The 26554-nt window shown below is 43.9% G+C and overlaps 2 protein-coding genes across 3 annotated transcripts in view; one reads left to right on the forward strand and one right to left on the reverse strand.

Moving 5' to 3' along the window:
* Window positions 1-14556, forward strand: part of LOC146192208 (lysine-specific histone demethylase 2-like) — a 139764-nt gene extending 125208 nt beyond the window's left edge. For both annotated transcript variants that reach the window (XM_084602380.1, XM_084602381.1), the window contains exon 18: window positions 10055-14556. In XM_084602380.1, the coding sequence (XP_084458506.1) occupies window positions 10055-10177 (123 nt within the window). In that variant the 3' untranslated portion in view covers window positions 10178-14556. The remainder of the gene's footprint in view (window positions 1-10054) is intronic.
* A 3113-nt stretch (window positions 14557-17669) lies between these two features.
* Window positions 17670-26466, reverse strand: Muted (biogenesis of lysosome-related organelles complex 1 subunit 5). The gene is made up of 5 exons (XM_084602383.1): window positions 26445-26466; window positions 25047-25121; window positions 24760-24842; window positions 22664-22852; window positions 17670-19281 (listed from the first exon to the last, which is right to left on the reverse strand). Exons 2-5 carry the CDS (start codon window positions 25099-25101, stop codon window positions 19099-19101), a joined length of 510 nt encoding a protein of 169 aa, XP_084458509.1. The 5' UTR covers window positions 25102-25121; window positions 26445-26466; the 3' UTR covers window positions 17670-19098.
* Window positions 26467-26554: the final 88 nt, after the last annotated feature.

Consider the following 26554-nt stretch of genomic DNA (forward strand, 5'->3'; position numbering starts at 1 on the left):
CAAACCAAACCAAACTTCAGACACACAACACACGTGCGATGAAGTTGTAACCTGAAAATCACATAAAACATGCGTCATGTTTTACAGGGCCACGTTTTTCTTTTGCAATACAAATTGGTCACTTCTGCGCCATAAATTTTATCATTGGGACCAGAGTTTATGCATACAAAATAGTGCGCGCTGAAGATAGTTCAGAGCTGACTAGCATGGTGTGGTCGAAATAAATGACTTTTCGTTCTCGCGAGCATATCGGTTATAAGCAAGATGATCAACGCTGACAATATACCGCACCAAATCGGAAAGAAAAATTGGGTATCTTACCATACGGCAAGCGCAGATTAGCAGACCTCAGTTGCAACAATCCAAAATGAATGTTGCCACGCAAATCACATCCCAGTGATCTGATGCTTTATTTACACCTGGAAGAAAAAGTAGGGATCTTACAAGGATACAAAGCAAGAAATAATCTTAGAAAGCGGTTCAGATATGAGCAAATGACTAAAAATGCTGGTGGTACTCACAGATATCTTTCAGGCATGGCCATTAAACGAATCGGAACTTTCACAAGGCTTGGTTTTCCGGTTCTGCTGTCCAAAGCTGCGGGAGCTCGAGCGGGTGGGGATTGTGTGTGGCCATCCGGCCGCTTCTAAATCAGCCGCTTGTGTTGAGTTTCGAGGCGCGGTTTGAAGGGGGCAGAAGGATCGTGTTTTTTCTGTTTCTTTTTTTTTTGCTTGAGATCTATCGAGAGAGCAGGCATAAAGCTCAAAAGAGGGTAAGCGAGATGAAAGAGTTCCCGTAGGACTGCACGAGCCCAGAAACCTGCCGGCCAGGAAAGTTGGCGGGAAGGAAGGGAAGAGTGCGAGGGAGTAGAGTGGGGTGCATTGTGAGCAACGTATGCCAAGCCGGGAGGAAAGAAGGAAGAGGGCCTCGGGCAGTAAAGGTCGCTGCCCTTCCGCAATGACTGTTTCACGGGGAGAAAAGGCTACAAGACGGGAAGTTGAAAGCGGTTTGGAGAATTGCTTTAGTCAAGGCCCTCGGATGGAGAGGCGACCGAAGTACTTGAGAATGGAAACCATATGTTCTTTGTGCAAAGCTTGTGAGGAGGAATGCGCTGAGCTTTGCCCTTGGCTTCGCTAAAACGACGAGTGCGTTCCGAGCTGTTTGGTGGCCCTGTTGGCTCGGTAACGTTTTCAGTGGCATGATAATTTTGCTGCATGCGTTTCCTCAGTGTTACAGGTAATAATCACATACGTAAAACAATCTTCAGTTTTCACAGAATCGTTCTCGGTTCGAAGAAATGGTTTTTGTTTTTTACATAAGATGGCACACAGGTTGCTGTTCATGACGGAGTGCTCTTGAAATGTCATCACGCGCAACTGAGCGAGGCAGCAGCCCGTATGCTTGCTGTATTCCCATTAAGGAAAAGAAAAGCAAAAGCGACCATAACTACGAATACTTCAAGGTTGGAAATTCCCGTGTTATTAATTTTTATTTTATTTTATTTTATTTTTTTCAAATCAGGTCTGCTTAAAGAAAAAATCCACATAAAATTAAGCGTGGGCATATAAAGCAGCAAGAAATACAAAATACTTGACGCGCTAAGATCTGAACAACTGAATGGGCTGTAAAGAAAAAATAAAAAGGAAGCAAGGGTTGAAATTTAAACTATACGAACTTGGGACAAGGTATAGTCCAGAGAAAGAAGTGCGGTATAATCACCTTTTGGCCCGTGTAAGCTGCGCTTGTGAAATCGGCAGAATATTTCACAAAGGAAACCTAATTGTCAGTCGTGTTAAATTCTTCGAGTAGTGTTCTCTAAAAATGCCCCAAAACTGCTAAAGTAACTCACTCGCATCACTTTTAATAGATATGAATTGCAGCGAGGTCAGGGTTCGATCTCGCGTCCTTGGGCTACTGTTCCCAAGGACGCGGGATCGAATCCCGGCCTTGGCGGCTGTTTTTCGATGGAGGCGAAAAGCAAGGCGCCTGTGTGCTGTGCGTTGTCAGTGCACGTTAAAGAACCCCAGTTTGTCGAAATTTCCGGAGGCCTCCACTACGGCGTCTCTCATAGCTTGAGTCGTTTTGGGACGTTAAACCCCACAAACCAAACCAACCATCAACTGCCTGGCTTACACGATGGGATAGAATTATTTAGTTCTCTAGAGTGAAACGCCTTCGGGGCGGTGATTATATGGTTTGATAATAAGGCAATGAATGCCTGAAGAATATTTTCTGAACAGTGCTTAAGAGAATGCTGTCAACCGCTGTAGTCATATTCATTATTATGAGCCATATATTGCAGTTTTCGAACAAAATAAATTTCAGTTTTGTGACCATATATGTTGGCGACACATGAGCACGCATTCATTGCACTGTGGGTTGTTTTAAATTTTTATTTTTTTCCCATTTGCCTTGCCCCATGTAGTGCTGTTGATTTTTTTTATTATCTTCTACATGCAGACAACTTTTTGGCAGTGTGCGATTTACATCGCATTAGAATACAAACCATTCCAGGACAGTTCAGATTCCTTTTCTTGTCAAGCGAATTAGCTAGAAATAGTGTAGAATATGTTGCTTGTATTTTTTCTTTGAGTTTAAATATTTTATGTGCTGATGCACCGGTGACCAAAGCCATTCAGTCTTTATCTTTTTATTGCTGAAGCCCACACAGCAGAGTGCGAGAGTACAGGAATAAGATGCAAATTTGTGTTTAGTAGATATTAGAATTCAATGACCTTGAAAGCAGTACAACATATCTGTCTATAAGACCAGCTAGTACTGAGGCGCGGTATAGTCGGTGCTGATGCTGGATGCCGAAAGTGGCGAATCAGTGCGTGTTTGATCGGCTAGCGCGATCGATCTCCCCACCTCTGCTATCGCTTGAACATGTTGGGTTTCTTTCCATCACGTAAAGAAAAAATGCGGAAATAATGACGCTACGCGTGTGTTTCCAATGATGGACAAAAGTTTACACAATGTGGATTCACCGGATATATTTGATCGTTTCTGCGTTTACTAGCCAAACGTAACATGGTGTTCGTTCAAGCGACACACACATTCTTTTGCGTTTTTTCCATTTGAGTACCTTGCGTTTCTTTAACTCGCATCCATTAAACTTTTGCATGTCAGATGTGTGCTCGAGCGTGTGCGTATGCTTGTGCACTCGTATGCGTATATAATAGGCCCATGGAACGAAATTTCGTGCGCGAGATGTATTCAGGATTTGTGCATGGATATATCTGTGCATCGGATCTGCACTGAGGTATCAATCACTTGTCAATCATCCTGATATCAGAAAAACAAATCCTGTCTCCACCGGGAATCGAACCCCTAGCCTAGCACTAACCAACTGCGCTACGCCCTGAATCGCGAAACTTGCATCATATATAATTCTTGTCTACCAGGAAGATGATGGCGACGATAATGACACTGCAATTAGTGATAATCACAATGATGACAGTATCAATGGTAATGGCGCTGCATTTAGGTGATAACGATACGTGATGCACTGCATGCAGCAGCTAATCCCGCTTTCACATATTTCTGCACGTGCTGTCGGAATTGTTTCAACCCTTGGCTAAAGTTTGGAACACTAGCTGTCAAAATAATCGCAGGTCGTCCACAATAATTAGCGAATCACGGAAAATGTATTCAGAAAAAATATACTCTACATTTTCCGTGTTAGATGCTTCTGTGCATTTTGTGTGGTCAGCTAAGTCAAACAATTTTAGGATAATCTATATATTAATCCCAATAAATATTATATATATATATATGGTGGCCCAAATTACGTATGGCGTATGAATATCTACACTTGAACATAAACTGACGTCCGGACCAGTGAAAATTTAGTTGGGACGAAATTAGCCCGAGAGACTGTCACATTGGGATACATGCACATTGAAAAATGTGTTTGTCGGTTAGAGCTGCATCTGCCATTTTTTTTTTTTTTTAGTGCCGCCGCAGCCTGATTGTGCAATGCTGGCCAGCCATTAAAGCTTGTTAGACTATATCGACCACTAGAAACCAAGATATATACAATGTTAGGATGCCACCTAAGCTCATGGGACAATATTGACCAATCTATATCAATAGATAGTCAATGTTGGCAAGCCATCCATATTGACAACATTATTGTCCAAACTATGCCATTAGGGTGCAATGCTGGCTAGCCATCACAGTCCATCAAACAGTATTGACCGATATAACGCAACATGTATACATTGTTGGCAGGTCGCCATGACAGGCGGGTCACTATTTACCAATATATGCCAAGATTTATTTAATGTTGACAAGACAACCATAATGGCCGGACAATATTAATCAATCTGTGCCATATGTGTAGTGCTGGCCAGCCATCAAAGCTCATTAGACAACATCAGCCACTAGAAACCTAGATATATACAATGCTAAAATGCCTCCAAAGTTGTCGGGACAATATTGACCAATGTTGACAAGACGACCATAATGGCCAGTCAATATTAGCTAAGCTATGCCATGATATGAGCAATGCTGGTTAGCCATCACAGTCCGTCAAACAATATTGACCACTATAAGCCAATCTGTATACATTGTTGGCAGGCCACCACAATTGTCTGAACAATAATGACCAATGTATGCCAAGACATATTCAATATTGACTAAACAACCATCTTGGCAGAACATTATTGCCCAACCTATCTCATGATATGTGCAATGCTGGCCAGCCATCAAGGTTGGTTGGTTTGTGGGGTTTAACGTCCCAAAGCGACTCAGGCTGAGAGACGCCGTAGTGGAGGACTCCAGAAATTTTGACCACCTGGGGTTCTTAACGTGCACTGACATCACACAGCACATGGGCACCTTGCTTTTAGCCTCCATCGGAAAGCGGCCGCCGAGGCCGGGATTTGATCCTGCGCCCTTGGGGACAGTAGTCGAGCGCCGTAGCCATTGCACCACCCCGGTGGGGCTCAAGGTGCATTAGACAATATCGACCACTGGAAACAAAGATGTACACAATGTTAGGAAGCCGCCAAAGTTGGTTGGACATTATTGACCCCTGTATGCATAAATATATTCAATATTGAGATATGAAGTGTGTGAGACTGATCCGTTTAGGGGTTTGCCACCTTCCACTTGTTACAATATCATTGATGATGTATAAAACATGCTCGAAAGTCATCATGAAGGACATGAGAGTATTGTTCGGCATGTTAAAAATAAATCGGGATATACAGGTTGAGAATTTATTGTTAATATCTGCAAGTGAATGCCAGTCAACACATGTGATAATATGTGCAATGTTTTTCTAGCTGTCAAAACACAGTGGACAATATCAACCACTATAACCCAGTCATATACATTGTTGGAAAGACCCCAAAACTGGTGCCAGGCCACATCAACTACTCTATTCAATGTAGATAAGCCATCTATACTAACGGGATCATATCAATCAATGCATGCAATGATGCATGCAATGCTGACAAGCCATCGCAGCTGCCCATAAAATATTGACCACTATAACCCATAATGGATAAAATATTGGGAAACCATCTCAACTGGTATTACATTATTGGTCATTGTATGGCAGTAAATGTTCTGAGTTGACAGGCCATCAATGATGGCAGGAGAATATTAATAAACCTATCCAAAAATGTATGGTATTTTGGCAAGCCATTACACTTTGTCAGGCAACATTGATGACTGTAATTACAGATATAGAATTTTGGGAAGCCATGACAACTGGCGTGAGATTATTGACCAATGTATGCCACGATACATTCGATTCTGACAAGCGATCAATACTGGCATTGTAATATTGACCATTGTATGTTATGATGGGTGTAATGCTGGCCAGTCGCCACAGCTCATTGGGTAATATCGCCCACTGAAACTAACAAGTATACATTGTTGGGAAGCCACTAAGACAGATGGTATAACATTAACCAATACCATATGCCAAGATATATTCAATGTCGACAGGCCAGCTATACTGGAAGGACAATAATTACCATTTTATCTGCAGATATACACAACGTTGGAAACCTTTCACGATTGGCAGGAGGATATTGATCAATGTATGCCAATATATATTCAATGTTAATGAGCCTTCAATACTGGCAGGGCAATATTTACCAATACAGGCCATGATATGTGCAACGTTGGCCAGTGGCCACCGCTCTTTGGGCAATATCAGCCACTGGAACTGAAGATTCATACAATGTTGAGAGGCCACTAAGACTAGCAGGATGATATTGATCAATACATGGCCATGATAATTCAATGTCGACAAGCTATATATACTGGCAGGAAAATATTTACCGGTGTATTCCATGATTCGCATATTATAGGCAAGACATTGCAGATGGCTGCACAATATTGGCCACCATATATCATTGTGTATACAATGTTGTTAAGCAACCTTATATGCAAAGTGATTATTGCTCGTTGTTAGCCACCTGAGTGCCAACATGGGGAACATGGAAATCACTGGTCCAAGAGCAGTCAGTGTTATCGCATAGCTGTACCATTATTGGTAGCGCATTGTCAACGACGGGTCACTGACGGACCAGGTGTCGCCGCTCAATTTCCATATCAGGCCGATCGCATGTGGTACCTGGGGGAACTGTGTTCATTCATTCCAACATGCAGCTTAAAGTGTCTAGTTTGATGAGCGGCGCTGAAAATGAGAAGAGCAGCAATTTGTAGTAGTGCGGGTAGGCAAAGTTCTGTGTTTGTTTCCATACCCCCATTTCCTTAGGCTGTTCTTTTTTCTGTCTCATATATATTTCACTTGTGATTTGTTTTTTCTGGCAAAATCTTATGCAGAGTTCAATCTATATCTAATTTTTTCTCTGCAATCAATCATTGGCAGTAAGGTCTGACCACGTTTCCATGTTTTTTTTCTGTCCTGGTCTAGCCTTTCTACATTTACATTCGAATGCGCTTTTTATATTCCTGTGAGCTATCTTGTACTATTTGAGCTTTATCTAATTTTTCCTTACATCAAACATGGAACCATATCTACATACAACATTTCTGTATGTTTATTGTGTGTTTTTATATATGCTTACTCTTGCTCGTGCTTTTATTTTTCTCATGTAAATGTTAACATGCAGTTTGAAGTGCCACATTTATCTCTAAATAAGCCATGCATGAATAAGTTTCATTTTTTTAAAGGCCCGAGGGCATTATATAAGGGGCAAGCAAACTCAATATACAATGCGAGCAAGAACAGGAAAACATTGAAACAACAAGAAAACAGAAATTAGAGAAGGAATGCGTGGTTTAAATGAAACAATATGAAAAACGAGAATGACAGTATACCATAAATAAATGACGCCGAAAAGGTTATACAAATCTATGTGATATGCATGAAAAAAACGCCTTCACGAAACTGGTTGAACTTGAGCCAGTTGGTACATCATTGATGGCAAGTGCCAGACATTTCTGCATTTTAAGGTATACACAAGTTCTTTATTATCAACATATTATCAACAGCTCCTTTTTTCCTTTACCAAATCTTGGTAATTTAATGTTTACCGCATTTCTCGTTAGTACAGTAAGCCATCTGACAAAAAGAAATGCTATTTTGCGCGTGTTCGCAGTTTGTTCTAGTGAATATAATACACGGACGTGAACTGCCAGTTCTGTGCATTTTTTCATAATGTTTGGTAGAAAGATTAAAGTTCATTTACATTTTTCATTAGATCATTGACATACCAAGGCGCTCTAGTACTGGCGATGTGTTTGTGCTCACTTCTTCCTAGATTGTTCTAATCTGTTCGTGTTGAGTTTCAGACCTTTTTTTTCCAGTTCAATTTGTATGCAATAAAATTTTATATTGTTCTTAAAAGTGTTGGTATGCCAGGTTTTGAGGATTTATAAGCATGTTATGAGTTTATTATGTATGCGAGGTCACCCACAGCCAAAATCTGGACACCTACAAACCTTTTACATATATCTTAATTCAGCTCCAAAAAGCCGTTAAATTCTCTTTTACCCGATCGAGACGCATCGTTAGCACCGTTTAATATTATGATGTATGAAGCTCATAAATGTATCAGTGAATACTAGTGACGTCTTATCACAGTAGCGTGACATACTATCAATGGCGCAATGAGGCGTGACAACTGCCAGCTGCTGCATTGGTGGTCGATGGGCTGATCGCAAGCGCCTCCGCTGGTGGATCGGCAACGGCGCCCCAACGATACCTTCTCACCAATGAGACTACAACCTGATTAGATTTCTTTGTGCTTTGTTGGAAATACAATAAGCAAATCAAGACTGCATTTCATATGCTCGCATTTCAACATTGAGCGAAAGAGTGAAAGACAAAAAAATTCAGCATTTTGGCATCTGGAATTATTTTAATAGACTAAGCATTTATCACGAACGTTCTGAAGTAAGCCTAATTTGTGCAACCAAAACTAAATAATAAGTAAATAAATTAATATTCTTTCTGCAGCCTTTTCAGTGCTCTTTCCTACTTAGAAGCAGCCGTCTATCAATTAGCACAAATTTTTATGATTCTCTAAGGGTATCATACTTTATGGTCTTTTTCCGCTTTTCCACGTGGGGGAAAAAAAAAAAGAAAAAAAAAATTTCCTCAAAATTTTCTGTTTTCCTGAGCTCTCCTATCTATCTTTGCGGTGCCGAAATTCTGCACTACAGAGCGGCGGTCGGGTGGTGCTTTGCAGCGTGGTAGGAAATGCTTCCTTGTTGGTTGCGCCCCAACATGTTGGCCTAGCAGTGGGCCGCCTGATGCTCTTTCACAAGTTCTTGAGCTGCTTGGGTCGTAGGAATGACGCGGGCAGGAAAGCTCACCGCATGAGGTGCAGCATGTCAGATTCTGGTGCCATGTGCTTCTGAAGTGCCTGCCTGCTCACGCCTAGTTTCCCATTGGCAGGCTGGAAACAATCACCCTTAAAGAGACATTTCTTGTCAACGTTTAGCATTTAATATATTTTGCATTTATCCAGCCCACTTTCTATTAATCGCAGTTTTCGTATGGTGCGACTTATCACGTCTCGAGCACAGACGTGGGCACAGCTTACGACGATTTACTTTTGGCGGCTCTTTTACTTCCGTGGCATGCCTTTCAGCTGCTTTTTGTAATGGCACCCAAAACGCTCAGCTGCACGTGATTTGCAACTCTAGCCAAACCACCTTCCGCTGATATGCTACCAGCACCCACGGAACGGTGGTCCTGCTGTTTGTGGTCATTGGCAGCTTTTGCTTGTAGCTGCCGAAGCAGTGCACCATTTACTTCTTTAATATGATGTACTGGTTGCCACTGTTTTGAGCATTGTTGAAGTCTGAGCTCCCCAAAATATAATGCTATAGATGAGCAAGCATAGCTAGTCAAAGGCCAAAGCAAATGACATGCCATTGGCTCCCTCTCAAACTCTGCCAGTTGCTAGAGGCAGTCGTCAGAGACTAATGTGAATGTAGGTAGTCATGGGGCGAGACCTTGAAACTCGTGCTTTTTGTATATTTCTTTCTGTGCATAGAATGTAACTCAGGTGCTTGTAAGAAGATGGAGAAAAGCTTTCTGCCATCTATAATGCCACTTGGTCAAAGCACACTATATTGGTTCAAAAACCTTTCTTTTAACATTTCGGCATTTCAGTACCACCGCAGTTGAGAAAAAGTGATTTTTTATATTGGTTCTCAGCAAATATCAGCTACTCTGAGACAACGTAGGAAAAGGCATAGAGAACAGGCGGGCACTCAAATTTTTTCAGAACTGTGTTTTTCACCGTTTCTTTTCCTGGGACTTGAAGGTGACATCCCCTTTCATGCGCATTTCTGCTGTAGTTTAGGTTGGTTTCTGGGGTTTAACATTCCAAAGCGACTCAGGCTGTGAGAGACTCCATAGTGGAGGACTTCGGAAATTTAGACCACCTGGGGTTCTTTAACGTGCGCTGAAATCACACATTCTGCCGTAGGTAAGCCGAGCATTTAGAGAGAACTTGACTGGCAGTTTTTCTTATCATTCTTTTCTGCTTATTGGGGTGCAAAGGCACCTTTAGTGTCTCCCTCAACTGCTTTTTCCGATTTGCTTTGTGACCAGGGTACCAGCCGTATGTTCCCTCAGACCGTGAGTGGCGCCTACATGAGTGGACTGCGGGAGGCTTGGAACATCCTGCGCCGCCTGCCATTGGGCAACGAGCCGGACCTGCGGCTGGAAATCTGAGTTGGCTACCAAGCTGACCTGCAAGCTGGCCAGGCTTAGTTGGCAGCCTCTTAGCCTCCTTCCAAGTCTGCACCCAAACGTGTCGATTGGGGAACAACTGGAGGCTTGCAGAATCCAAAGGCCACACAGCAAACTTTGAAATGTAGCATTTTGCTAGTTGCCTTCTCTCTTTCATTTTTTTTTTAATTTTCACTTTTCATCCTTTCTTGTGAGAGCTTGCTGCAAGGCATCAGAAAACTGATTGGTGCGGTGTTGTCACAAGAGCTGTTGACAAGCTGACCTCTGGAAAGTGTGGTTGAGAAGCAGAAAGGGCAAGAGCCTAATGAAGTGGCTGAACATTGCAAGCTCCCCACATGTGGGGTTGTCATCATTGTGTACAAAGCCTACGCTTCCAGTGCCCTTTGGCCCAACATACCTGTGGCTGTTTATTTTTTTATTTTTTAGTGAAATCTGTCAATTGTGGAGTGTGGTGGGTCGTAGACTCGTGACCCACAGGAACGAATGCATCGAGTGGCGTTATACTTAGGAACTGCAGTTTATTTTTTGATGGAGCCCTGATGAACATTAGCAGAGCGTTACACTGTGCTGGTTGGTCTTGCATGATCATAATGTATTAGCGAATCTCTACGTTATGGTCTCGGCAAAATTGTAACAGTGCAAGGTGAGATGACAGCAGTGGCCAAATTGGTGGCATGGTTGAGAGGCAGTGTTTGTGGATTCTTTTATTATCATTTTTTTTTTCTCCAAAGGCACAAATGGGATGGCAGCAGAAGTTGTATGTGTTGTCCTGTCATCTGACATACCTGCAGAGTTGTGCTTTTTTTCTTTATCATTCTTTGCACAGCAGTCATTGCACCATTAGGTGATTTTAGCATAGCCTAATTGGGCATTGTGTTCTGTGGAGTCACTTTCCTCCCTTTTTTATCGTTAGTTCTGTAATTCTCATGTGATTGGTCTGTATGCAAACTCGAGCAGGACATAGGCAGTGTCTGTCGTATTTGGCACGATGTGATTAAAGTACATGATTGATGCTGGTGGTAAATAGAGACTTTTAGTATAGCGTACAAAGACACACTCAGAGGAATAGCGCACGCCAAAAATATCGTGGCGCGCACTGCGCATGCGCTATACAATACCCAAGACAGAGCTCTTTCGTACGATCGGCTTGCGTACACTGAAACTTGAGTTTATCGTACCCGGTCCTCACATACGATGGGAGATAAGCGTTGGCAAGATCCTGGGAGATAAGCGTTGGCGTCCAGGCTTCAGAGTGAATTTTTTTGTTACCGCATTTTTGGGCGCTCTGCCGCCTATAAATGGCACACGCAGTCTTCGCTTTGCCTCGTGTAGCATTCAGCTCAAATAATTAGTAAATAATTTGCTTTGTTTTTTATTTTGAACGGCGGCAGCATAGTCCCTAAGCCTGACGAGTAGCGTTGCTCTGTTGGCATGGCAACGCCATGAGGTGGATCGTCTTGGCATGACTGCTTACATGCATGTATCCGTAAAAATATGCTTGGCAGTATGGGGCTGAAAGGAGGCCGTTACTCACCATGACGGCAATACAAGATAAAAGTATTTAACACAGGAATATCAATGTTGGGGTACACTGTATTTGAAGGGTAAAACAAAGCTGCCGCAGCAAAGAAACTGGCTAAAATCCAGGTGCGACAGCTAGTTTTGGCCTGGGAGTAAAAAAAAAAAAAGCTTAAATGTGTTTTTTTTTTTTTATTTTAGATCTAGATCTCACCACCGTAGTTTGCGTCCGCACGGCCAACTAAAAGCGCCGATGCAACACAGGGAGTAGCGTCCCATAATTTGCTGGCGTTTATCGTACGAAAGCTTCCATACGCTATACTAAATGTCTCCAATGAGCGCGAACAGTTACGAAATTTTGACTCCAGAACATTATTTTAATATTTTGTGTTGAAAGAGGCACTGTTGAAGTGCGGTGAATAGCTAAAATTGACTTGTGCACACTTATGGCACTCACTCGCCACTGATTCTTTGCAATTGTGATGGTCATATTTAATTAAGTTGAGCAGGTATCACTAATTACTGGAGCATAGGGAAACCCAACTCACGCCTGCCTACAGTGGCTTTTTAACATAACATTTCAATTGAAAATACTGGCTAGCTGCTTCTCTCCATTCCTTTCTACTGCTTTTCAGGTAGGGAACGTTTGATTACAAACGTGTGATGTGATGTGTGTGTTTGGGTGACTTAAACCTTGATTGCCATGCATCTACTGCAGCAAGGCCTGTGCTAATGCATTCATCTTATGTTGGGCCCAGTTATTTTTTCTTTCGTTTTATAAGTTAACTGTTTGTTGGCGCATAGTGAAAAACTGCAGGTTCCAGTGGCTGGCTCGAATATCTGCGAGTTCTCCAGGCACTGTGCTTCAGATGCTCCATGCAGGTTCCCCAAGTGAAGAGGTGCACTATAGGCTTGGGGAACAGTTTTCATTGCAATTCGGTATTTTTTTTTTCTTGCAACTTATTTCGTCTGAATTGTGTTCTCTAACTCGCTGTCGCTTGGCTGTTGTTGGAAATTGCCCTATTCGTCATAATTCTTTTTGAACAACTGTGGTAGAGCATTTGGTGTTGCGTACTGTTCTCAGTGTTTAGTTGTGTATATCTGCACTTATGACCTTGTGCAGGCTTCCCAAATGCTCTTCATGGGCGGGGCAGTAGGAGGTGCTACTAGCGTTGCTAGTGAGACTTGGTGTATCTCCAGAGAAAGTGTAAAACTCCATAGTGCAGTGCTGAACACCGATGGGAAGAATTGTCCAGCCTCTGAGAAGAAAGGACCCTCTTTATGTCTTCATGGCTGTGCATTCTATGACAGTTTGCCACTGACATGAGTTTTTTGCCCCCCCCCCCCCCCCCCACACACACCCCCGCATTTTTTTTTTACACGAGCTACGCAGTGTACTGATTGCTCCGCTTGCTGTTCTCGGCACACCAGTTTTGCTCCATTCCAGAGACCATGTGTACAGATGAGTACTGTTGAGCTTCCCCGTGTCTTTTCTTTCTTTATTTCCTCCAGTCAACACTTTGTGCCAACTTTTCAAAATGGTCCACTGTTTCCAGTCTTTCGTTGTGCCGCTTTGCTGTTTTGACCAAAAGGGGTGCCGGAGCTCTGCACGGATGGTCGAGAAAAGTGGGAAAGTGGTGCCACCCACTAGTCTGCTGCCAGCTGTCGAGTTTTTGATGCACGTTGAATTGTGCAAAGCCATCTGTGAGTCAGTGCATGTTGGTTGCCTCTCACTATGAACTTGTTGAAGTGTTCCTTCATTCCGTCGAAGTGTTGTACGAATGGCAATGGTTCATAACTTTTATGTAGTTTTCGTGTGGTCAGCCAGCCGTGTAAATAAGGCCTACTTTGGAGACACATTTTTGCGTGCATATTGATGTGGACAGTGGAAGACGTAGTGCTGCATGGGATGTATGGTATCACGAGGGTGCATGTGTGTGTGTGTGTCTGCTCATGAACGCATTAGTTTTGGAGGAAATTTCTGGCCTTGAAAGTGGCTGCAAGTGGTCTCTGTTCATGTGTTGGAGTTCCCAGTGGTTTCTGTTTGTGGCAGAGAGAGAGAGATGGCAGATTTGTATACGTGGGTAAGCTTGAGCAGTCCAAGGTCTCGATGAACAGCAAGCTCCCAAAAACCCTCGGTGAAGGTGCTTTACCATTTACCACCTGTTGTAGAACATTCCCACTCCTTCACCAGAGGTTTCGGAGTTTCCAGGCTTGGTAGGAGCATCCCTAAATTGCTGTGAAAACAATGGACTTTCTCCGAATTGATAGTAGCAATGTGGACGCACAGCTGCTGTCTTAGATGTTGAAGGCAGTAGCATTTGCAAAAAGCCGATTGCTGTTGCGATCGACCAGTGCATGCCAGAGCTGAGAATCTACTGCATATGCGAAGAGGATGCTTTCTGGATGTGTTACTGGCTGTTTCATGTGTCTGTTTCCTGGCAGCTTTCATGTGCATTGTGGTTCTCCGTCAGAAACAAAAGCTTTTGAGTACTTCGGTGTGCTCTGGAGCCAAAAGAATGAACTGTGCCAGCCCTTGTAGCTGCTCTTTCCCAGCTATGAGCAGTGATTGAAAGAACAAGAAGGAGGCAAAAATTGTGTACACCTCTGAAAGTGATGCCTTTTTCTTTTATTTTTAATCAGAAGCCGACAGCTGGCTTACTTGTGGCATTGTGAGTATGAACTGCTGATATTGATTTTTTTAGCATGCCCTTGTCCCTTTGTTTTTGACGCTTTCTAATGCCCTTTCTGAAGTTTCCATTCATTTCTCTTTGTCACGTGTTGTGTACAAAGAATGATGTCATAGTTTCATTGTAAATAAACCTGTGCTGAATTACCGTGAATCTTCTGTTATTTTATTTTCTGGAATTCCATTTACAGAGATGAACTATGCTTAAGACTTTTCTTTGCCTCCACACTGAGGAAGTTTTTAATGGCTACAGTGTCTGTGTACAGTCTTGTTTAGATTAGGAAACTATGATGTGGTGCTCAAGTTCTAATCAATTAACGTGTCAGTTGTGACCATGCAGAGCAAGCGTGTTGTCCAAGAATTTCTCTGAAAAGGATGAGGGAACGTGACTGTTATTGTCATTCCATTGCTGTGAGGTCAGAACAACTTGTCGGTACGTTTACACGAAACTGATATGCAAAGACTATGAGAGCTGTGTTGTATCATAAACAGTCATTAGTATAGCAATGCCTCATGACGTCCAGTAAGCCTCTTTGTCATGATCGGATCATTAAGTCGGACTGTATTGTGACACTTTCTTCACTCAATGCATATGCTATCCAGACAATCTCTAACAAGATATTGGTCTCGAAAGTAGTGGTTGTCAATGCGAAAGCATTACTTCGGTATGTTCACAGATTTCTGTCCACAGACCACGCAGCAAAATCGTGTCTGCAGCAGTTGTGTGCATTTGTGAAGTGGCAGAGGTTAATGAGGTGTCAATCGATAGAGGGGGACGTAATGCTGTGTACGAAAAAATAATTGGGCCAATAAGATAGTTCGGTAATTAATTACAGGCAAAAAATGCAAAGTTGTCTGCAGCAGTTGTAATTGAGACGTAGAGGTTAATGAGTGGTGCCAATCGATAGAGGGTGACGTAATGTGTCCGAAAAAATAATGAGGCCAATAAGTTAGAGGCAAAAAATGTAAAAGTAAAGGCGAAAATGGTCTCATTAGCCAATGGCTTGGCGCCACATTTGTATGTATTAAATACTAACAATAGTTATTTAAATCAGTTAAAGTGATGACAAGGACGTGATGTCACGCAACGTGAAATCGAGCTTAAAAAAGGCATAGGAAGGGATTGGCGCGCAATTTTAAAGTACCAAAGACTAAAATGGGTAAACAAGAAGTGAATTAAGCAACTAGAAGCAATGAACAACAGGATCCGTGCTTTCGCATTACTCCAATACGGATTCTGCAGTGCTCTTTAATTTTTTTGTATGCCTGGTAGGCCTCAAGTATATTTATGCTGCTTATGGTTGCAAGCAAGATTTATTTTCTGCATCTTTTCTCGGCTGCTTTTTGTGAAAGGATTTGCCCAGAGTTTGAACTGGCTCTACCAATGTTTGAAAATATAATACCGAAACTTTTCGGATCGATTCACAACTAATCAATATTCATGTTCACTTTGCAGACACCTCCAGTTCTGCGGCCCTGCACTCTTATTCCGCAGCATAACCCTAGGGGAACTTCTTTTCCGGAACTTTGTTCTCACCGTTACATAGAACAAAAAAACAACTGCCATTTGTCAGGCAATGCCTGTGATCTTCTGCAATCAAAATGTGGGTGGCATTCCTAAACCTAGGTGTGGTTCCGGTAGCGCCAACGTAAATGCCTCATTGTCTTCTTGCTAGGAATAGTTAGTGCAGGCGATGTGCTCCTCCTCTGTTTGATTTTTCCTTGCATCACACTAGGCAGGTGGCAGCATTGTGCCGTGCTCGCATTTTCAGACTCCTGCGAACTACTATGAATATGTTGCACCTGTGCATGGAAAGAATGCATTAACCTTTAGGAAGCACCAGTTTCTTTTTAAAATTGACACAGCATGCTTGCAAGAAGACTCTGCAGGTCTATTGGCCCATTGAAGAGGCTGCTGCTGAAACATGCTACGAGGTAGAATATATCCCTACTGATACAGAAATCAAAGCTTTCAATTTTCAAGAGCTAGGAATCAAATACTTTCCCCAAAAACAGCCTTGCATGAACCTTTAGGTATGTTCAAGATACGCATTTTCGAAGTACTTACTGAAATCATAAGGCATTTCAACATAATAAATGATTGATGCAAATTAATCTGAATGATGTGAAGGAGATGTGAAAGCATACACCTCCTCAACTGCACTTGCCTTGTAACGAGGCACACATTAAAAAATTGTGCTATGTCTCGGCCAACTGCTGTGGCAAGTGACGGGCAGTTATCTGCAGGTGGCTGAAGCTTCAGACATGCGGTGGACAGTTTTGATTACATTACACTCGTAGTGCTTTACCATTACAATTAAGCACTCGTGAAGCATGAAGAGCACTGGTGATGTTTGGTTTATGGTTTTAATGACTGAGGGCAATTCCTATATCTACTTCTAGAAGCTCAAAACTTAGGCATTGAAACATGCAGAAGAACCTATCCTTATTCACAATTTGGTGCGGTATCTACACAAGAGGTAGTGGAAACATTTTTCTTCTTGGACTGAGGTCGGTGTTGTGTCGACTGACGTGGATAAAAGTGAATCCCCTGCCCTGTATTAACGGCCGCCTCGATACTAAGTAGATGCTGTTTGGGAGTTTGGCGAAAGGAGCATATGAATGCTTGTCACCCTTGCTGCCTTTCTAGTTTTTTGCATCCACACAGCCGAGGACGAGCCTGCTTCTTCCTGGATCTTATCTTTTGGCCATGCAAGTGCACGAATAACATTGCCAAGGAAACCGCTATCACCGAACTGCCAGGACATCAAGCACAGCTCAGCGTTGTGGTTTGTGAGTGCAGTGCAATGTGAGACGAGCTGAACGCGCCTTTTACTTTTTGCGAGACCTTCCTAGCTTTGAGTTTTTGCACCTCCTGTGCAGGTGGAATGCTCCTCTGCTATGGTGGTCGTGCGAGTATTGCCTCGGATATTTGCTTGAGAGCAATGAAGGCTGCCTCCAGTCAAGCATGTTTGTCCCTGTTAGCTCAAATCTGCAGTGGTGGAAACTTGTCACACCATGGGTCAGAGGTCACAGCTCCGAATGCTAGGGCTAGCATGCTGGTGCTAGAAGGCCACTATATCATGTAGCCCTTTGAGAGTCAATACAAGAATAACTCCAACGCCACTTGCAAAACACTCGGAAGTGTGACGGCTTCATAACGTAGTTCCATTGAAACCAGGTGCAAATTCATTTGTACATCCATCAAAGAAAGGCCTTGGGACACATTATTTTGCAACTTCAAGGCGGTGAAGTCACACAGCCCACAATTTCACACATGGCTTTAAGCTGACTGCCCGGATTCTGTTCGTGACGACCTTTTCTCTCATTCAACCTTAGAAGCACCACTTCATGGGTATGAGTAGAGGAGGCGATCGTAAAGGAGAACGTGAAAAGTAATGTGTGAGGTTGTATGAGGGAGGGGCGGGAAGGCCAAAGTAAAAGAGTATGGTTTGTTCTTAGCCCTATAATTCGCACTTATGTTAGGCTTACAACATGACCTCTTAACGAACTTGGACGAGCCAGGCCTGTTGCAAGTCAACCGTCATATTCAACGCCTAACGAGTCCAGCTTGTGTGCTTCATGGCACTCTGCATCCGGTTTGCAGGGAATGATGCCACTGAACACAAAATGATTTGTTCAGCCAGCATATGGTATGTGGTGTATGGGTGATGAGAGAAGATTCTGACTTAAATTTCACACACATACAAAAAAAGTCCATCCGGAGGTTAAGCAGCACATCTTTCATGCATGTGAAGTGCTTAGAGTTTCTCATTTTATGAAGTGCGGAACATGCACACCTCGAACCTTACTTCTAATTTGAGGCATTATTTCCTCACTCACTCCGCAGCCTGTGAAGCTCAGCAAGTAAGCATTTTATTTGTTTAAAGCAGTCAAATGGAAGTATCTTTTTCAGTTCTTCTGTTTGGCACGTTTCAGGAAAAATACCTTCAAACGAAGAAATGAGCTTCGGAGGAGGGTAGTAGCTTTGACGTCTAGTTTCACTGCTGCACTGGTATGAATTACTAAGGGCAGGACAAGAGAATCACACATATGCAGTCCAGTAAAAAAGAAGAAAAGCCATCCACAAGACTCAAAGCATTTTTCTCTTCATATACACCACATTATGCTCTGCTCAGAGACAACCTATGAGGAGCAGACGATAATGTTGCTTGTCGCTGACGTTTTTTCTTCTTGCTTACACTCGCAAGACGTACATAGAGTTTCTCATAGCACGGTTCGGCACAAAAGAAAATGTGCCCACTAGAGAAGGCTTCTACATGGCGATGGCACAGCATCTGAGGTAGTCCACTGGTGTGTACCAGGCTGGAAAAATGTCGCACAAACTTGGCAGAGCTGCTGCACTTGTCAGTTATGCCCTACATCACAGGCTTCACGCAGTAGTGTGATGGGATGTCTTCAGCCCCAAAATGCAAAGTCCATTATACACCAGGGCATTTTGGAAGACTGTTGGTGTCGACCCACAAGGTGGACTTTATAAACAATAAAACACTGTTGGGCTAGTCGGTGCATGTGAGTAGTATAAATTTAACACGTGCCACAGAACGCACAGGGTCTTTGCTGTTTACAGTGTGTAGTTTGTGCCACAGCAAATCTTGCATCCCTGACTCTAGAGAGAGCTGCCAACTGGATTCCTGATGGCCTAGCCTGCCCGTCCTTCACACTGTGGTGATGGCTACTGGTCACTCTTCTGAGCGGGGGGGTGCAGCTTCTCGCGGATGCGGCGGTAGTGGTCAATGAGTTCACGCTCTTTGTCCTCAAAGGCCTGGTCCATCCTGGCGACCTTGTCCTGGACGTCCTGCTCAAACTGGTCCCACTCGCAACGGCGTCGCTCGCGCCGCTCCGACAGGTCGTCCGCCTGTGACAAGGCATGGGCAGGTAAAACTTAAGTGCACATTCGGCCCACAGGCAATGCAGAAATACGCCAATGGAAGAAACACAGGAAAAAAGAGGAACCTCCATGATAAATAAAGAAACAATGTAGTGTTATCTGCACATTACACAGCACCTGAAATTGTCCGAAATTGACGTAATTCACAATTTTTTTTTCTATGGTAAGTATCAGAACAGCTGTAGTTTAAGGAACCAAACACTGACCAAAATGTGTCATATGTTTATGGTGGCTGATGAAAAGGCAATGAAAGTGTACGGATTGAGCATTCAGATATTCAAGAAACAAGGTTAATTTGAAAATCGTGTAAGACAAACTGAAGTTACCTATTGCAGTCAAATGCTGCCGTAATTAGTACACCACATGACAATATCTTGGAAAAATATCATTGATTTTTTAAAAGCACGGTCTTTCTTCTTTTTTTTACAAGAGTGCTTGTCATGTTTTACTATATTTTGTGGTCTCTCCAGAGTACCCTTCAGTGAAAAGCAATCTCCTTTTGCATTGCCTATGATGTGCTTTAGGTGTTTGTTGCTAGATAGTGCCACAATGTTTTTAATTTCTAACATGAAGCAGCGATCTAAAACAGGTTTATGTTGTGTAGTACCCGTGAGCCAATGATGACAGGGGGATGACGTCCACTCTGGCTACTCCAGATTTTACACTACTGCCATTTAGGATGCTCACTGAAGACTATATGGGTACAAAGCCCTCTGAATGTCTACTGTGCCTGTACAATTTTCCAACAGTCAAAGGGCATTGTATCTTTTGGCATAGCCCAGAGTCACAGTTGCCAGCACAGCAATGAAATAATTCCAAAAAGGTAACTGAGGGGATCTCTCAGAAACGGGTGGAAGAGACTTGCTAGTTTCCACGTGTTGCCTTCAGCTATGCAACTTCTAGAGGTTCAGGTTCATAGGGTTCTAACCTTCCAAAGCAATTCAGGTTATGCAAAACACCATAGTGGAGGGCTCCGGAAATTGCAGCCACATGAGCTTCTCTAACACGTACTAACACCATACAGTACATGGGTGCCTTTTCTTTTACCTACAGGAAAAGCAGCTGCTGTGGCTGGGATAAACCCATGTCGTTGGGATGAGCAGTTGAGCACCCTAACCAATGAGTTGCTGTGGCGCAGAATGCCTTCTTAAGTTTACTTGTCTGGGCAAAGCCACAGCTATGGTGGCAGTTCTTTGCTAAATAGGTTTCATGGGCACTGCGTAGGAATAGCTCATCATCATCATCATCGTCATTTATTGACCCTTAAAGACCCCTACGAGGGGTATTACATAAGGGGGGGGGGGGGGGGACGTCGGAATAAAATATGGCATTTAAAGTCAAAGCAAACAAAACAGGTGAAACAATCAATATAACGCAGGCCTCAATGCAAAGGAAAAAAAATTAAAAATACATGTGTATCAATCAAGCAGACAGGTACAGTGAATCATACAATGACAAAACGGAAAGGCAACAGCTACCACATTAGGACAATGCATTTCCCGTCCCCAAACAAGCTCTACGAAGAAAAGCGACATGAACATTGGATTGCTGTCGTCCCGACGAACATTGAGCTGGTAGTCCGTGTCTGAATTCGCCGCAAGAGTCCCTTCCCAAAAGAGAGCGCCATGTCTGAATTCGCCGCAAGAGTCCCTTCCCAAAATAGAGCGCCATTACAATCCCCTAAATTCATAATTTTTCTCATCACGTAAAAAAAAAAAATTGGGCAACTATAACCAACGAGGCTCCTCTATTACCTGCTGCCAATTAGCATGCCCGACAGAAGGAAAATGCGTGCATAAACCACAGTGCACATCCAATAGGGTGTCATGAATGCAGTTGATTATTGCATAATCTTTATTTAACTGTCCTATGGTCTACATTTACCAGACGGGTCACTGCCCACAAAAGCAGCCCTTTTCATTGTGCATTTACTTTCTTGTGTAGGATACTTCCTGAAATTCTCTCGTGATTTTCTTAGCATGCCTTTTCTTTCACTCTTTTTTATTCCTTTTTTTTCGACCACACCCTTTCCTCCATGCTCTGCCACCACTTGCGCTTCCCTAATGAGTAGTGCGGCCCCAACTTAGTCCTTTTTTCTTTCTTTTTTTTTTTTTCCGCCAGACTTCACCTCTCCTTCTTCTCTCTCCAAAACAGCTGCTTCTATAAAAGTAAACTTTTTCCTGCTTACTGAACGGCAGCGCAATTGCCTGCACAATTTTTAGAGAGCGAAATTTGCCGTCCTCTGGAAGATCTTCATCGTGGAGAAAAGCAGCAAATGCCTCACCATACGCTTCTTTTCTTCTCTGCTACCCCCCTCCCACGCAGAGGGAGGAGAGTAGCCACGAATGTTTCCTTAGCCAGTCCCGTTTGGTCGAAGCCATTCGAGCCTGGCTTTGTATGAAGTTGTGCCACGTGTGTCGAGGGGGCCCGGGTGCTCTTCGGAATTGTCTTTTTTTTCTACTTTCTTCATCATATCTTTTTATCCCCTCCTCTTCTTTCTTTTGATCTGCATATCCCTGCACGACATTCTCCTGTTGGCTTCCTGTTTCTCATGCTTGCAGCCTTGAAATAAGCAGCCAGGGCTCGTTCGTGTCACTCAGCCTTGTGCCTTTGGCTCCCGCATTGTTTATCCAGTGCTACACCACTCCAGCTAGCCCAAACCGTTGTGGGATTTCGCTGCACCGATCGCAATTAGTTTCTCACTGCTGCCTCTCTCAAGCTCGCACCCTGCTCAGGTGGCCACCTCTCTCCCAGAAAATATCCTCTGGCACCCAATCGTGGCACTGCCTGATCACCAGCACTGCTCCCTGGGAATTTCTGCATGGTGCCCACATCCAAGAACACATGTGCACTGCACTTGTCAAGTACAGCTTCTGTCAAAAATTTAAAGCCCAGAGGGTATGCTTTTAAGCTGTATATTATGAGTTCTTCAACAATCGTTGCAGTCTTAGCTATTGGAAAAGGTAGGACCAAAAATCTTTTTGCCTCCAGCAACTTTTGAAACCTGGGAATGCATTATGAGCCACATAGTACGGCTCAGAAGTAGACTCCCTGGGCTCTTAACCTTTGACAAAGGGTGTACATCTCTCAGGTGCACCCTGATTATACAGGGGCACCCAGACAGCTGGTGAGTGGGCTTTAAAGTGCCCACTCATTGGCCCACTCAGATAACAAACGGTAACAATCAAAGTGGATGACAGGGGACATAGATTTTTTTTTGGCGGCTACCACACACACCATGCAAACACCAGTGCTGTTCAGGAAACAGGGAATTCCACACACAGCCATCGAAGGAAACATGCAGGTACAGCCGAAAAAAGAAAAAGAGTGCTGCAGCAGTTGTACTGACCGAGTTCACCTTGTCCTCAGCCTCAAGGATGCGATGGCACATGCTGAGCGCCACCTCAAGGTTGCCCGCCAGGCTGCAGAGCCCCTGATCTGCGGCACGACATGCCCGGTCTATCTGCGTTTCCCGGATTTCAGTCACGTCCTCCAGGACCTCAAATAACTGCTGCACCTCACGGTCACCGCGTTTCTCCTGTGCACACACAAAGCAAGGTCCTGAACTTAGTCGCAACCACATTCCTCTTATGTAATGTGCATGCACACCACACAGAACTAGTTTGGTTTGGTTTATGGGGTTTAACGTCCCAAAGTGAGATGTCGTAGCTACGTCCCATAGCTATGAGAGATGTCGTAGTGGCGAGCTCCAGAAATTTTGGCCACCTGGGGTTCTTTAACAACATCGCACAGCACACAGACGCCTAGCTTCCCACCTATATCAAAAAGCTGCCGCTGTGGCCGAGATTCAGTTGCACATCCTTGGGCACAGAAGCTGACCCCCCTAACCACTGCACCATTATGAAGGGGTTTACTGCAACTAGTTTCTGGAAACTCGCAGATATTGCTGCAATCTACCTGCTGCATGCAGGAAGGAAAAGCATTAAATTTGAGAACTGACACAAAAGACATTTGAGAGGAGGGCAGTGCAACTACTTTTCTAAACAAAAGGATCTTATGAACTGCCAACTTTGATTCGAACCAATCAGAAAGCCAAATTTTGAAACATGACATTGATGACAACTTCCTCTGCACTCGATCCAGCAGCACTCATTCCATGCAACTGCTAATGCAGTAATGCAGATGCTATTTTTGGCTGGGGTGGCCTGTGAATAGCTTGTAAGTAGCACTGTGACTAAGCCCAGGAGAAAATTTCTTAATCTACTGGTTCTTAATGCTTTCAACTGGCCTTGGAAAGAGGTCTTCTGGTTTAAAAGTCCCAATAGAGCATCAACTGCCTTTGTCAGACTCTTCTTGTACCAACTGGGAGCTCGATCCTGATTCTCGGAAAACTTTTTCAATGTTCAACTGAAAGTCCCTTATGTTTGTGTGGCAATGGTGTCCTTACAATCAACTAAGTTTTTCAGCTAACTCTCTCGGATTTAGCATACTGTATGCTGTGCATAAATGGTGCCAAACTGTAATGAAAGCTCCGCTTATGACCTATCCCCCAGTAACACCTGATCCCTAATGAGGCATGAGCCCACAGTAAGCATTAAAATGAGTGAATAAGTTGACCACATAAGTTTCGTGTATTGCAGGGCTTTCCTGTTCTAATTTGTGTTCTTGCTCGGTTTAAAGATTCCTGTTACCAAAAGGCAGATCAACCCGCTCAGTCCTGCAGAGCGACACAATTCTGTGCAAGTTGCATATGTATTCCTTAATTTTTGGAATGTGCTCAATGAAAGGTAATTAGAATTACACAAATCATGTATTCAAAGATATTCTGTTTTTGCCACCCGATTCCAGCAACTACAAGAAAATAGGCCATTAAATTATCTATAGCTGGGAGATGGGTGAATAAAAAAGGCAAACACCAATATATAAGCAAGCTATTTTACTTGATCTTTCCTGATTTATCGCGCAAATCACTCTTTTCCGTTCAAATCACACAGAACAGTCAGCGAAGTCATGGTGTCTAGCCACCGGAAGTCTTCAAGAAACTCGTGCCTTTCATGACCCTAATTCAGATCCATATCGTTCGCTAGCTTCCTCAATATGACGCGCAAGCGTGCCTGCATGGAAGCACAAAAGAACAGAAGCTAGCGCATAGAACGCTGGAGCGGCTGCATCCCCACCATCCATTCAGTTGCGTCGCCCGCGCAAGTTTCGCTTTCCCGTGGCATGTTCGACGTCCACTCCAGGCCGGGAGTTATCACAATATGCGCATAGCTGAAAGCGTATAAGATATGTGCCAGAACTCGCAGGTTTCACCAGTGCCTCCTTGAGTGATCCGTTCTCCAGGAGGCACTGGTCTAACATGGTTTAACGTCAATCACAGCTGCGCCTGAAGTGCGTGCATGATCTTGCATCGCGCGCGCAGATGCACTCGGTTACTCCGTCGCTAGTCGGCGTTACGAACAAACAGAGTGACTCGGTGCTCACCTCGAACTCCTTCACGAAGAACTTCATTTCCCCTTGCAGGAATGGCTTGTGATCGAAGAGGCGCGAATATATCTCGGCCACATCTGCGGGCAATCATAACACTAACATAAGACCGATTTGCGTATGTAGGGTACATACCTGTCGCGGAGTTTCGTCAAAACGAACGCAGGGCTCATGTCTCCATACCTTGCACTCAACAAATAAAGAACACCGAGAAAAAAAACTTCGAGTTTCGTGAACAATTCAAGATTGGAAGGAACAAGCAAGAAAAATCTTGATTTATTCACCTTTTACAACGTTCGCGGTCAGAGCAGCCGACGGGGAAACTTCCGCCATGTTCATCGTAGACCTTTTGGATCAAACCAGGGGCCGAATTACGGTTCTCGCTCTAAAGTTATAGAGCGTGACGTCAAAATGACGACGCCGTGACGTCTCGGCGAGACGTCAACGCGTGACGAAAATTGGAATCAACCAATGATCGCCAGGGTGCCGCCCCGGGCCGCTTATTTTCACGGCAACAGGTTTATTCGCACGTCAAGGAGCCGTTTGCTAACTTTTTTATAGATATAGCGTATGAATAAATTAACTAAAGTTTTATATTTTCAAGAAGCCGCATTTAAAGTTCAATGTCATCAAAAAAATCAAAAAGCAGCTACAGTTTTGCAATTAAACGCTCTCGTGGGTAGCTTCTTTTGCCGCGAGGGCGCGCTGGCAGAGGTAAACAAACCGTAAAAATGGCGATTTTCAGTAAAACAGCTGATTCCACGGCTAGTGCCGGCTTTTGCGCATCGTCTGATGTCAAGGTACTGTGTGATGGTCCTAAATGCGCGGAGAAATCATATCGAAAGCAGTGTAATCGGGGCTTTATTTTTCTTTAGGAAACAGAAACAAAAGAAAGATCGATCGCGGAGCACAGGCAAAATAAACTTTTATGTCCACACGAACGTCTCACACACAAATGCTTCAGTTAGAACGAGCACGGGGAAAAGCAAGCGTACACTACCAACCTCGCTCGTTTTTATTCGTTTTGCACTGTATGTCACCTTCGCCTCCGCCTTTTGCTTTGGGCGCACTGCGGAGCCCAACCACCCTTCAGCGCCAACTTTGCAGTAGTTGAGTTCTGCCATTTGACGCACGCACTTGCTCACCGTCAGTTATGAGAGGCCGACTACCTGTGGAGACGAAATCCTCCAGAGGCAAAAAAAAAAAAAAAAGATCGAAGCACGCATGACAGCCGCACCGTCAGAGCGGTCGACTGCAAGCTTCATCACAGTTCATCGGCGCATTCGTCGCACCACCATTCCGCTTTCACATTTTCAAGTCGAAATAGGCATCGGAACAACTCGCCGAACAAGTAGAACGCATTCTCACACACCGCCCTTCGTCGTTGCTCGCGCCGGCGTTGCCGCTTCAGCGCCGCAGCCACCACTCACACCACTCCACCGCGGACGCCGCCGCCATTTTCGCTCTATAACTCGCTCTAAAACGTTTTAGACCGTCTCATCGCGCTCTACAAAAATAGTCTAAAACTACGGGCATAATTAGGTGCGCGACGTCATCTGTTTTTTCGCCTCCGCGACGCAATCGCAGCATCCCGTGACGCAACTTTTCAAGATGGCGACGGCGACCAATAGGAGCGGGCGTTTTAGAGCGCTCTCAATTATAGAGCGGTCCGTAATACGGCCCCAGTTGCGAAACTCCGCTAACTCCGCTTCAAAATGGGACTCGTATTTGCATGCGTTTTTCGGGTGCCTATGAACTGTCGCGCCATCTGAAAGCGGTCAACAAAAGCTTT

The sequence above is a fragment of the Amblyomma maculatum genome, chromosome 4, assembly GCF_055883805.1.
Source record: "Amblyomma maculatum isolate TAMU_Amacu chromosome 4, ASM5588380v1, whole genome shotgun sequence".
NCBI classification, from domain to species: Eukaryota; Metazoa; Arthropoda; class Arachnida; order Ixodida; family Ixodidae; genus Amblyomma; species Amblyomma maculatum.

Excerpts from the sequence above, each read along its gene's own strand:
- Muted (XM_084602383.1), bottom strand. The coding sequence starts at position 25,101 with ATGAACATGGCGGAAGTTTCCCCGTCGGCTGCTCTGACCGCGAACGTT. Across the intron at positions 24,843-25,046 it reads GACCGCGAACGTTGTAAAAG|ATGTGGCCGAGATATATTCG; the intron begins GTGAATAAATCA and ends GATTGCCCGCAG. Across the intron at positions 22,853-24,759 it reads TCTTCGTGAAGGAGTTCGAG|GAGAAACGCGGTGACCGTGA; the intron begins GTGAGCACCGAG and ends GTGTGTGCACAG.